Source organism: Schistocerca nitens, chromosome 2, assembly GCF_023898315.1.
Source record: "Schistocerca nitens isolate TAMUIC-IGC-003100 chromosome 2, iqSchNite1.1, whole genome shotgun sequence".
Lineage (NCBI taxonomy): Eukaryota > Metazoa > Arthropoda > Insecta > Orthoptera > Acrididae > Schistocerca > Schistocerca nitens.
This window is the reverse complement of record NC_064615.1, coordinates 499,217,493-499,231,295: the sequence shown is the minus strand read 5'-3', so window position 1 is coordinate 499,231,295 and position 13,803 is coordinate 499,217,493. Positions and strand designations below refer to the sequence as shown.

The following is a 13,803-nucleotide window of genomic DNA, read 5'->3' as shown; positions in this document are numbered from 1 at the left end:
GATCGGTTGGTAGGAAATATTCTGAGGCATCAAGGGATCACCAATTTAGTATTGGAGGTCAGTGTGGAGGGTAAAAATCATAGAGGGAAACCAAGAGATGAATACACTAAACAGATTCAGAAGGATGTAGGTTGCTGTACGTACTGGGAGATGATGAAGCTTGCACAGAATAGAGTAGCATGGAGAGCTGCATAGCATGGAGAACTGCATCAAACCAGTCTCTGGACTGAAGACCACAACAACACATATCACTTCTGCCTTTTGTGCTACAACACTTTGAAAATGTACATTTTTTTGGTGATTTTTTTTTCAATTATTTTGTATTTTCCTGTGCCTCTAGCTCAGTAAGTATGAAAGATGTGGACATGATGTGTTGTGTGTGTTTAGCTCACATTTTTTTTTTTTTTTTTTTTTTTTTTTTTTTTTTTTTTTTTTTTTGCGTGGTAGACACCTAGCCTACATTGTGTGCTTTCAACAACTTACGTTTATTTATCACATTTTGACATTTTTTATTTTCCCTCAGAAATGTGTTGTTGGTGTTTTGATACAATGAGTGTGTTCCCTAAGTGGGAAATTTCACTGAACTGTGAGGAATAGTTCCTAATTAATAGAGCCCTGAAGTTTGTTTGCTAAAAGGGCATTTCATTTTCCATGTCATATCACCTTCGTTTGCAAGCTCTAATTCTGGAACTAACTCTCACGGGAACCTAATATTTTGAACATGAGCGTTCCACACATGGTAGCATTGGTGTGCTAAATTTCAGCCAAATCTGGGACTATGGGCTGGAGCTCCTGGTTGAACTGACATGGAATAACCCATTATATATCTTGTTCCGCAAGAAAAATTAGTACAGGAAAATATTATCATCATGTATTACGGATCAGAATTAGGAATCGGTGATTTAGTAAAGCTATGAATCCATTATATAATGCTCAAAAAGAACACAATTTAATAAAAATAAAGTCATAGATTCCTAATGTGTTAATGACTTAGACTTGACTGTCATCTAAGATGTGGTATACAGGTTTCAGAAAAAGTTGTTTTTAACCTCCAAAAGGGAGCTATTCGTACTCTGATGGGTGTTACCTACAGATATCCATGCAGAGGACTCTGTAAGGAGTTGAAAATTATGGCATTCCCTAGTTCAATGATCTATGTGTCAGTATACTCCCTTAAGTCAAATCAAGAATTCTCTTCTCTAAACAGGGAAGTACACAACTATCAAACCAGAAACAGGCATGATTTCCATTGAAAAAGACATTCAAAAGCTCTTTACCACAATAGTGTAATGTGTCTACTCAAAATAATGTTCAATGCCTCACCAAAAGAAATAAAAATCATACAAAACTTACATATATTTAAAACAGAATTGAAGAGGCTACTATTAGCGTTGATAAATTTCTTTGCTATCTAAACAGATAGTGCTCATCTTTTGATTCTTTTGTATAAACCTTTGATTCTTTCTTCTTGCATGTAAAAAGACGGCAAAGTATGTAAAGTGTATTTAAGAAAAGGTTAAAGTGTAATTAAGAACGTGTTATTTCCCTTAATTGTTAAGAATAGAAACTGCACTCTCTCTTTCCATATGACATTTCCTATATCTTGTATATGATAAAATGGATGATAATAAGCTGAATTGCATTGACAAGTTCATTCTTTATGCGTAACACAATACAAGCACAACGTTTCACCCGTTAAAACTTTCTGGAACTCCGGGCTATTTAACTTCGGGTTTGTATAACCGCTACGAGCTTACATCCATTTGAATGATTGTCGATTGCTAATAATTACTACTTGTGACTGTCAAACAATGTTGATTGTCATGACGGTATACACAAGAAGACACAACCAATATCAACAGAACGTAACAATTTCTATACGTAACCCTTAAGGCGTGGGCTCGTGTATCTTCAATAGTCAATACTCTATACGTATTACAATAAAATTGAAAACAAAAACATTGAACGCTACGGAAATCAATCATTCAATGTAGGGGCTCACCTACACGACTTCACTTGTAATGCCGTAAACTGTTTATGATAGATGACCGCACTGTGCCCACAAGGGCTAGTTTTAATTTATGAATATTAAAAAAATACTTAATAACAACATTTTCTTTCATAATCACACGTTCTAATACCACACTTGAGGTCCACAACTCTGAAGTATCTTTGAAAATCTGATCGACCAGCGTCTATCGACGGCCAGCATCTTTGCATTGTTTCCTTGTTTCTTGTTTCACGTAGCATTGGGAAAGTAGTATTCACCAGTTGAGAAGTACGTACTAAGTTTCGCTCAAGCTTTTTTTTCCATTTTTTTCCCCCCTTTATTGCTCTCGGTCCTAGACACGAGTAAAATTTTGTGCGTTGCATGCAGAAAATGTTTCTACGTATCAAGTGAAATGTAAGCTGGACAGATGCTAGTTGCAAGATGGTATACTAGTATTGAGTTGGCAACCGCAATAACTTTTCAAGTGTGTCTCTGCAGAGTAACGTGTAATTAATATGCGTGTAATACTTACTTGCATTACTCTCTGTTCATTAATTCTTTATTATGTTTCAGGTGAAAACCTTGCAGCAAAGTTGCACAATACTGAACGATCGAAAGTAGGTTACAGTTTGATACTGAATGGATAATCTTTAGATTCTTGATTCTCTTGCCATTGTTGCACAGATCAAAACCAAGAATTAAGTGTATCAGAGTGTAGTAAAGTCTCTAAGCTCGGCACCGAGTACGTAGCCTTGCCTAGAGCTTCGTCACACTTATGTGTGTCACACTGCAACCATTGTTCGTTCAGATTCCCCGTTCTTCGAAAACTACCAATTATGCTAGACGAAATTTCGGCGGCGGTGCTCTTTTTAGTCCGCCTGATAGAGAAAAGCGAAAACTTTAACCAAGAACAACTGCAAGACTTCAAAACACGTTTGTCAGAACTCTTAGTTGAAAGGTTCAAGAATCACTGGTTTCCAGAAACCCCATTCAGAGGACAGGGTTACCGCTGCATAAGAGTTAACGAACGAGATCGCCGCGATGCTACTTTGGAAAGAGCTGCAATTGCCTGTGGACTGAAATATGAAGACCTGAAACTGCCTGTTGAGTTAACACTTTGGGTAGACCCAAATGAAGTGTGTTGCAGGTATGTGTTCAGCAGAACCTTTCACTTAATTTTTGTCTTTGAAAATTTCAGTTAGTATTTGGATACAATTTGTGTTGTTTGTAGCACTTAGTAATGTTTCATAAATCAAAACAGCCAGGATAAGGAATGCCGTGTAATTTATGTTTATTGCGCTTTGGGATTGACGTGTAGCATGCATTTGCACTATTTGAGTGTGCATTGTGGTTTTTAAGCTTAGTACAGTATAACATATGTTTCATTACTCATGATGGTGTAATCAGTTCTTGGCACATGGTTACTTTGGTTTAGACCCAGTTCAGTTTATCAACCAGACATTAAATTGCAACAATCCTTCCTCCTCACATGTTAAGGTAATTATCATTCTATAACAAGTTACAACCATTGTCAGGCATTTCTTTGTTCTGTAGAAGAAAAAAAACATTATTGTTGAGATTTCAGTTGCATTCTTTTATGCTTCCAGTTGTGTGTGGTGGTGATAAACCAATTATTTGTGATTCATTAACTTAACATATGTGCAGCCATTTTCAGTTTGGACTGAAGACCATTCATGACAGTATTGATTGCTGTAGTGTGTAAACTGTTATTGTGCTGTCATCACTTGATATGTGACAGAAATGTTAATTATCTAGTAAAAATGCTAGTGGCTTGGTCATAGCCAATACACTGATGCATAAAGGGGCTTCGCGTAACACTTCTTCACTGCTGCCACAAAAGTTGCCATATTGTGTATTTTAGATGTTGTTTATAAACTACAGCTGAGTATCATGTCGTAGCAGGCATTGGAAGCAACTACTCTATGCCCACTTCATCATGGTGTCAGGACTCCTTAGTTCTGAATTAGTATATGAAGAGGTAGGGATCCTCATAGCGAATAAAGTAAGCAGCAAGTACAGGTCATGTAAATGTCATTTAGTCAATACCACAGTACACAGGAAAGTGTGTGTGTGTGGGGGGGGGGGGGGGGGGGCGCACGTGTGTGTGCACGCAGCTGCTGTTCTGAGGGAACTACCAGTCAGAGATAGTACCATAGCAGAGTTCTGCCCTACTGATCAAAGTGTCTTCTGGCAATCGGGGATTGATTCGCCTCAAGTAAATAACGTAACTTCAGCCATGTGATGTTTAGTGACTGTCCACTGCTGGCCCTAGTTATTAGTACTGTATGCAGTAGCAATGTGGTACTCATTGTTGAAAGCCTTGTTTAATTTCATACAAGCATAGTTTGTAGCAATAAGGTTTTATAGCCAAAGTTTTCAGTAATTGTCATTATTATCTCCGTATGCTCTACTGATCTGTTTCTATATCATTTTAATTTCATATTGTTATTGTTTTGTGTTTTATCTTATGGCAAAAGTTGCATAGTGGGTCCCCTTAGATTTTTGTACATAATATGCATAAAAATGCTAATCAGTAACATGTTAATTATCTAATATACCTGTTCTGAATTTATGTTGCGGTTTTAGTTTTTATGATGAAAACTGCATGAAATATGGCAAACTGCACAAATGCTAACATTAGTCATGCTGTAAGTCAGCCTGTACCACAACATTTATTTGGTACGGTATTCAATTTCTTTTTATGACTGCAGTTATCTAATGTTGGGCACTGCTGTTGTATTCGAAAATAATTCACTTTCCTAATGTTATAATTTTTTTTTTTTGGGGGGGGGGGGTGGGTGAATATATGTAGCAGCTTCTCTGAAAACTGCTTTTAAAAAATTTCAAGGATACCTTTTAGCAAAAGTTGAGGGATCTATCTTAATATGTCTGTCATCTGAGATCTCAAAGAATTATTTTTATTACTTGTTACAGTTAAGTCAACACAGTTTTCTCTCTGTGTGTTTTATATACCATAAGAGTTCAAGTGCCCTTATGTCACAGATTTTTTTAAGATTTGGTGTAAGAATGTACACTCTTTGACCCAAGCCTACTCCCAACATTAGCTGCGTACATAAGTTTCTTATGGTTAATCACTTCCACAAATAACCTGTAGTTTCCTACTATCTTACCAATCTTTTGCTTTATTCAGTACCGTGGGTATGTGCTCCCTTTGTTTACACACCTCGTGCGTTGTTATTCCTGCTTCAGTTGGAACCATGAACCATGTGTTGTAGATGGTTTCCTTGAATGAAAGCGCTCAGTGTTGCACTCGAATCATTCACTGTTGCTGCAACAGATGGTCAATTCCTTCCCAATTCCTAATCCAGTGTTCTTCCTTAATGTGTTTGGATCCTGGGTTTGTCTCTTTTATTTTATATTTTATCACACGATAAACCACACCAAAATGCACACACGTATGTATACACAAGTTCCACACACAGCACTAATCAAAAGCTACCAGATCCTACTGCACAAGATGCAATTCAGTGTCATATGCACAGATGTTATAATCTCGGAGGTCGGCTTACGTTGTATAAGCTTTTCCCCACATTGCTTGAAACCAAATTTTTGTAAGGCTGTTATTCATCATTGCGACTGGATTGCCAAAGCCATAAAAACATCAACCTTAACAAGTGTTCTCTTTCCTTCTCATCCTATCTGGTAAGTCTCCGCCGAGCCAGGCTTTGAGTAACTTTCCATTCAGTCTGGAACTGCGTGACTGCTACGGTTGCAGGTTCGAATCCTGCCTCGGCCATGGATGTGTGTGATGTCCTGAGGTTAGTTCGATTTTGGTAGTTCTAAGTTCTAGGGGACTGATGACCACAGATGTTAAGTCCCATAGTGCTAAGAGCCATTTGGAGAGCCTGAGTAACTTTCCTGAATTCTACCCCTTTCCCTAAACCAATTCAGTCCTTTCCCTTCATCTTTCTTCCTTCCCCTTCAACTCTTATACCTGAAGGAGGAGCCACTGGCTCCAAGAGCTTGTAAAAGTTAAATCTTTCTTGTGTGTGTGTGTGTGTGTGTGTGTGTGTGTGTGTGTGTGTTCTCCTGCTGCTGCTTGGTGAGCAGATTTTTTTATCTGTCCATATACATTATATTAAACAAGTGCTGTGGTGTAGCACTATGGTTGGCATTTAAACTTTAAGTACAGGAAGGTCGTAGGTTCGAATCTTCTCAAATAGAGCAAAATTTTATTTCTAAACCTCATCAGAAACTTTGATTACTATTTTTATTCAGTTAATTGGTTTGAATGTGTGTTTTGTTTCGAATATGTTGCCATTTCATTTTCATCATCATAATGACTTTATTTTCTTTTTTTTTCCTGTCATTCTTGTTTTGTTTGAAATCTGCCTGTGTTGCCTATAACATGCCACCAAGTGCCAGCCAGGACTGCCCATCGGTTGGCAACGTGGCAGCTCATGTAGTCCATGTGAGGATAGTTTCAGTTAATTTTTAAAACAGCTTTTAGTGCCGAAATTGAATTTTTTCTGTCTTGAGTTTGTTAGTAGAGGTTACCTTTAATCATCGTGCACAAATGATTGTGATTTTAGGTCTTCCATAAATTATACATCTTGTGTTTTCTTGGATACACTGTGCATCATGAAGTTGTGGTTAGGTTAGGACCCAGGGTGGGTCGGGGTCCTCTGGTTTGGAGTTGAGTGGAGAATCTAAACCAGAGGCTGCGTTGACTCAGGGTAATTTCATGTAAAATCACCCAGTGGCTGTTGCCCTTATGTCACAGATTTTTTTAAGATTTGGTGTAAGAATGTACACTCTTTGACATAAAACTTGACCGGCGGCCAGCCGCTTCAGAGGCCAAGTCCGCGCCGATCGCAACATGGGACAAAAAAACTGGCCAACTCGCTTATTCTCTAAGTCCGGTTATCTGCACAATCTGGCAACACTGTAGACTGCGGCACTTCCTGGAGGAAAACTTGTCCCATGATAGAGAAACCCTAGGCTGATTATGCCTGTGGTCTAGTGGTAGCGTGCGTTGTTTCTGTTCATAATGTCAGTGGATCGAGAGCATATGGCATAAAATATTTTTATAGCCTCTTTTTTTCTGAATGCTGAAGACGTGAATGTAATGGTAGCACAGATTCAATCTATTTCGCTTTCTGACACACCGATATCAAAATTTTATCCAGTAACGATTTTGCGGCAGATTTCCTGCAGACTGTCCTCCTCTGGACGCCGTATGCGGCAAAGCTCTGGGATCCATTTGCTGGCTACTGGCAGCGGCTGTGGCGACAGCAGCGGCGCTGCACTCCCCCGTTCTTTATCGAAAGCGCCTGCTACCGCTCATCGCTTTTGATGATTTAAAACGCATTATTATTGAATGTTGCTCCACAGAAAATTTCTACAATTTCCATTCACGCTCAAAAGCAATGGAGACAGACGCCCTGATTAGTAGGCGGGTATTATATTACATTAATCGGCAAGAGCTGAGAATGGCCCGAAATTAGTTTTATAGACTGAGACAAAATTAAACCACCTCACTACATTTGGTGAATTTATAAATGCTTCATACCTCGTTTCTTTTCCTTTCAAACTCATTATTTGTGCAACTTTTGGTCAATGTTTTCGTCAAGCCAGTGTGAGCGTCTGTGGTGTAAAGTGTATTACAGTTCGTGTTTCATTCCTTATGGTAAGTCTATGCGATAAACTGTGTGAATACCTTGCAATGCATGCTCTGTAGCAGTGCAGGAACACTGCACATTTGGAGTTCCATGTATGGGTTCATGAAGTATTTATTGTTGATCGGAAGTGATTTAAACCAGAAAAATTTGTCGTTTTGGAGGTTTCAGAGAACAGAAAGGAGTTGCTAACGCCGGTGTTAGAAAACGTCTACAGTTAAATGCTATTGGGAAAATTTAGAAGAGAGGAACTATATTAATCAACATGTGCACTTCATAAACAACCTTCTGACATGTTAGACTTATATGACGAACAAAGCTCAAATTTATATCGTTGACAGTCGTTTTGAATCTTTTCAGGATCTATTTTACAGTGAAGCACCTTGGCATTTGTAAAGCAGACATCCATGATATTAACTTAATTTACTAAGTCGAAATCGGACGAAGATTGATGTTTAAAGGCATTCTTCAGATTTCGCATAAGGAATTTTTATTAGCAGTTTGCAACTCCATTAATTAAAATGGAAAATAAAAGGTTGTAGTCAGCACCTTCTACCATTGTTGGAACTGCTATGTCATATAGTAGGAGCACTGCAACGCACGAGGGAATCTCTGAGCTAACGACACACTGGCGGCAAGAGGCGGACTATAGTCACTGCGATGTTGCCTGAGCCTCAAAACGCAACCTTAAAACACACAAACAGAGGAGGAGGAGATTGCTGTTTTAACGTCCCGTCGACAACGATGTCATTAGAGACGGAGCACAAGCTCGGATTAGGGAAGGATGGGGAAGGAAATCGGCCGTGCCCTTTCTAAGGAACCATCCCGGCATTTGCCTGAAGCGATTTAGGGAAATCACTGAAAACCTAAATCAGGATGGCCGGGCGCGAGATTGCACCGTCGTCCTCCGAATGCACACACAAACGGGTGTTAGTTATGTGAAGAGCGCCGTTCTTGGAGTCCAGAAATTAAATATACTTTCTAATTGTGTTATCTTACATTGGATTATATCGTACGAGTCTTCGATGTGGAAAATGAATGTCAAGTGAATTTAGCGAGGTAATGCCGGTCAACACCCGGAAGTAAATGCACTATCAGAGTGTTGACAAATACTTGCTACGACACTGTCATTTCTCGGCTCTCTTACGAGGCAGCTCTTCAGCGAAATGCTTGCCGTGATTCTCCGATACGGTTCTTCAGAGTGGAGACGCGCGCGCACGTTTGGTTTTTATGCGGCGTTCTCCCCTGATGGTTTCTGACGTCGCCTTGTGGGCTATGTATACATTTGAGACATTCAATTATCATTAATCCAGAATGATACAAGTTTCAGCTTCCGGCGTGGAAGAAGGCTGTTGACGCCGACATTATACCATTTCAACGTAGGGAAAGCAAAACGGATCATTCAATGTTTCTCATTCAACATAAAGCATGTGAGATAATTTTCCGTAACATTCATAATCATCTAAAAATACAAACGAAGTAAAAATACATCGGAAGCTTATTCGAATTGAATATAATGTAAGATACCAAGCGCTTTGCACCTCGATGTCGAATTTGTCCACGTGCAATCTTTTGCAGCATACACATAGAATGTCATGATTACCACGAGAATGAAGAAATATGTTGGCAAGGATGGAAGCAAGAAGAGACACAGTCAACAAATATTCGATTCCTCATGGCATTCATTTCATTTGAGACATAAGAAGAGGTAAAGCAGGATATTACTTTCGTTAACACGAAAGATATGCTGCACATATTGATAACGAGGAAGTCTGCGTCTTCATACGTTTCCTCCTTGAAATCTGTATGCTCTATTATATACTAAGTAGCCCGAACATTGTTTCAGTAATGTTACCCTCTTGTTTGACCCCGTAACGATGAACAGATTCCAAATGCATGTCTCTGCGTGAAAGTAGCTGTTCGAACCCTTCCTGGGTTGTTTTTTGTGTTTTATTGCTTGGAATTCCTGAAGCAGACCACTGTGCCTTCCCCCCTCGTGGGTTAGGTCTCAAAACTAAACCGCTTTTTATCCAATGGCATAATTTATTCAGACAGCATCAGCACAAGACTATCAAACAAAGCCTTCCATTTACAGTTGCAACACTCTAACCAGCACTGACCGAAGTGTAATCCACGGTCATGGTCCGAAATTAGCAGCTGTCTGCTACTGTGGCAAAGTCCGTACTACACTTTAGATTCCGCAGCGCCCTTTTATCTGGTAACACTGTAGTTGCAGAGTTGTGCCAACATGTCTGTCCTCACACTGTCAACTTTATGTATCTCACTTCTCCTGTAGCGTTGATCACGAGGAGCCGAAGTAAATGAGTGTATTCTGCATGACGTAACATTCAGTATTCCCTTCTTTCATAGCCACTCTTCATGTGCATCGATACCAAATAGGAATGTGAAAACTCTTGCGAGTGAGAGAATGACAATAACAATCGTAACAAGAACAAGCAAATAATGAATGATGTTTATTCCAACACAGAACGAGAATGGCTTTAAATATAAAAATCTATATCTATATCCATATCTATTGATCTTTGAGTTGGCACAATGCAAATATATTCTTAGTATTTAGTTACTGAATTTAGTTCTGGATGTTTGCAGAGAAAAGGAGAAGTCGTTACTTCTCGCTAGTGTAATATAATGTGAACCAGCAACTACCCTTTCCTTTGAACACGACTCAAGCAGGTCCCCAAGTAGGTAACAAGGCACTACTGCATTCTGTTCCCTGACATTGCTCTGATGACGGTTAATGCAGATAGTTCCGATTATGAAATACAAAACGTATTGCAGGTTAGTTCCTAGGATAGTAACATTAAATTTGCGTTGTAGACGGCACATGAACGTGACGACTATCCATATTACTCATCAATATAAAAAGACAATATTATGGGAATTTAGCAGGATTACTCAACATGAATTCTGAAATTGGGTGACTGATCGCACAGGTGCTAAACGTCATCAAGAGTATACAATGTCCTAATCACATTAGGAATATGAAGATCGTCTTCGACAGCTTGCAACTTTCACATTGCTATCTCCACCCTACTCCAGACAGCCCTCGGTGGAGTTGCACTACGTTGCCGATGCAATGGAAGGCCTTCAAACCGACATATTGAAAAATACAAGCGAATTCTCTTGCAGCGTAAGCTTATTGTAACTAATCTAAAAATTATTGGAGAGGAACATTGTCCTATTCAAAAAAAGTAAAATGTTACACACTGTTGACGTCAAACGGACATTATGTATGTCCTGTCTTGTGTCCTACTCATCTATAATATCAAGTGTACTATCAAAATGATTATATATAATGGATGATAATGTAATGCATTGATACCAGATGGTGGGTTCACAACAGTATTGATGCGAAAATAAAACAGAAGTTCGCAAAAGTGCAGGTGTGCATTTTCGTACGTTTTCACCTCGAGATGTACAGTCGTGATCAAAAGTATCCGAACGACCTGAATTGCATTTCGCCTGATTCACGTGCAACCGGCATAACACAGCTGTCTAGCAGGTCCTCTGATCGCTCCTTGGTACAGTCGTTTGACTATTGAAAATAGTTCCAATAAGTCACCACTAGAAAACACTGCTCTGTATCGCAATAACTCAAGATGTAAAGTAATACCACAATACTACAAATATCAGGGAACACCTTATCACAGATAAGACTGTCCTTAAGGCTTGTAAGCTCACATTTATTACAATAAATGACATACCTGAAATGTTACCACTCTCACTATTACGTCAGATTGGTAATGCACGTAGTAAGTTCGTCGATTCATGATTTCCTCTTCAAAGTAACATATCGTACTTATTATTTAACACAAAATGAAATTAAAAATTTAAGTTATTCACGAGCAGCTAGTTGAGAATATGTATGAACTTCAAATGACACGACGAACCGTCTTGTTCCGCGTATGGATTCAAACCAGCTCATGCAGACTAAGCAAAGATTTCGTGACTGACGGAAACTAACAGTCATTCCTGATTAGGCATACAGAGTGTGATATACCTCGATTTTAGACAGTATCAGTTAGCAAATATCAACTTTAAATTGCATAACGCAAACATTTTTAACAGACGCGAATTCCTACCCAGCATCTATTGTCCCTGTTAACGAACTAAGAGAGATGTTAAATATTGCTTCTTCATAAGTAACTTACTTGAAATGCCGTGAGGTAAAGCTTTGTGTTGGACACGGATTCGAACCCAGAACCTAATTGTATTGCTATCTAAGCACAGTCAAATGTGACATATCGGATTTTCGCGGCAGTAGCTAGATGTTTTAACTGAAATGACGAGACAAAACGTTAATTTTTTCTTTCCCAGGACTCCAACCCAGCACCTACCGCTGTTATATTCTAGAGAAAACTAACGTTAAATATAGATTTGTTGCACCAGCAGCGACATATGAGCATGTTTGAACTAGAAATAATATGACGAAGAGTTCAGCGCTCACTGGGAATAGAGCCCCACACATATCGTTGTTGACTACACACAAAGAGACGTCAGCTACCGAACTTTTCTCCACCAGCTGCTCAGAATAACATCTTGAACTTAGTCATTCTAAGATAGTTCTGTGTCTCACTGGGAGTTAAAAATGTCAGATATCGTTAGTGTTGACAACGAATGAAAATACATTAAAAATCAAAATTATTATCCACCAGCAGATAGGTGTTCTCATGCTAGAACTTGATAATACATAATTAAATCTTTAGTGCCGGGCCAGGATTCGATCCCATTCACGCGTAATATGTGGAGATGTTGAGGAATCTGCAGTTTTGAACAAACAACAAATTGTAGCCGAGCTGTATTGCCACGTAGGGATCAAATTCCGCGTTAAGGGCAGTCTGAGTTGCATTCCCAGTTCAGAACTAATTTTATCGACATACAGAAGTTCGGATAAAAGATGGAATAAGTGTCCTGTGACCATTCATAGTGTTTGTTTCGTCACTTGAAATAAATAACTAGTATAAGAAAGGTTACTGGTGATAGAGTTTCTACATGTCGCCACTCCAGACTTTATTGTGGTTCAACCTACCGTCTACTTGGTAGAGGAGGAATATCATCTTTAATGTGAATTTTCAGACCACACTGCCATTATATCTTCTTCACTTGGTGTAGCCAGGAGAGAATGGAATCTGTCTCTCCCTATCTAAAATTATTGACAGAAGTGGGAATCGAACCCAGACTATAGGTATAACAACCTACCATCCGTCCAACAGACCACGAAATCCTCTTCTCTGCGACTCATTTTTCTATCGTAACACCGTTGCGCCACACTGGATGAGAATTCTGACACACAGGCTCCCTGTAGTAATTTGCAGCATGTTCAGTGAATTCATTTACTTGGTTGACCGAATCACCATGAACTAGCTGCCTCGGCTACCCAGTGCATACATTCGACTCCATTTTGTAATCGCCGAAATAAAATCATGTAACTGCCACCTACACAGAACTGCCAACAGTGTAGGATGCAGAAGTTTAAATAGGAAGTGTTCCTTTCCACTTGAGCTATTCTATTGCGCTATCTGTTTGTAGAAAACGTCGTTCAGTCCAAAAGAAAAGCTGTAACTGTTTGTCTCTCAGAAGTCAAGACCTGGCCATATGCATAATCTCACAGTGCTGTGGAATCCAAAAGTTCTGGTGGAATAGTTGTCGAGCTCTGGAGCTGTTGTAGCTACGTGTCAGCTAGTAGTGTAGATAAGATGTCGAGAGTTCGAATACATTCAGTGCTACATTTTTTAAAACTCAATTCTGCTGTCTGCTGAAGTTATCAATCTAATGGAACTTTGATCATAATTCCCTTCACTTCTCAACCCAAAGTAGTCGCATGTGGAAAAAGGGCTAACTACTGTGACATTTTGTTCTATTCAGGTTTAATAGACAGCAGGCAGCAGATGCATCTCGAAGATGTGTAGGGAGAGCGCATCGTGCCATAATATATCAGAAAAGTATTTTCTACGTTAGCTGTCGTGTGGTAGTGAGATTTTATTGTTCTTCAAACTTTGTTTGACAGCTTTAACTCAGAACAAGTTTTCTACATGCATGTAATCAATAAATTGCATGTGCATTGTCAGACTGTCATAGGTAACATCAGAGAATTCGCATATATCGTTGATGATTAATTTCTCTCTCTCATGT

The 13,803-nt window shown here is 39.1% G+C and overlaps 1 protein-coding gene across 5 annotated transcripts in view; it reads left to right on the top strand.

The window, feature by feature from the left end:
• Positions 1-2,153: 2,153 nt before the first annotated feature.
• The window catches only part of LOC126236471 (protein BTG4-like), a 53,023-nt gene continuing 41,373 nt past the window's right edge, over positions 2,154-13,803 (top strand). The window contains exons 1-2 of one of the 5 annotated variants that reach the window (XM_049945801.1): positions 2,154-2,278; positions 2,564-3,137. In XM_049945801.1, coding sequence (XP_049801758.1) covers positions 2,827-3,137 — 311 coding nt within the window. In that variant the 5' untranslated portion in view covers positions 2,154-2,278; positions 2,564-2,826. Of the gene's footprint in view, positions 2,475-2,563; positions 3,138-13,803 lie in introns of all 5 variants that reach the window. The other 4 variants (XM_049945803.1, XM_049945804.1, XM_049945802.1 and 1 more) reach the window with 4 other exon arrangements.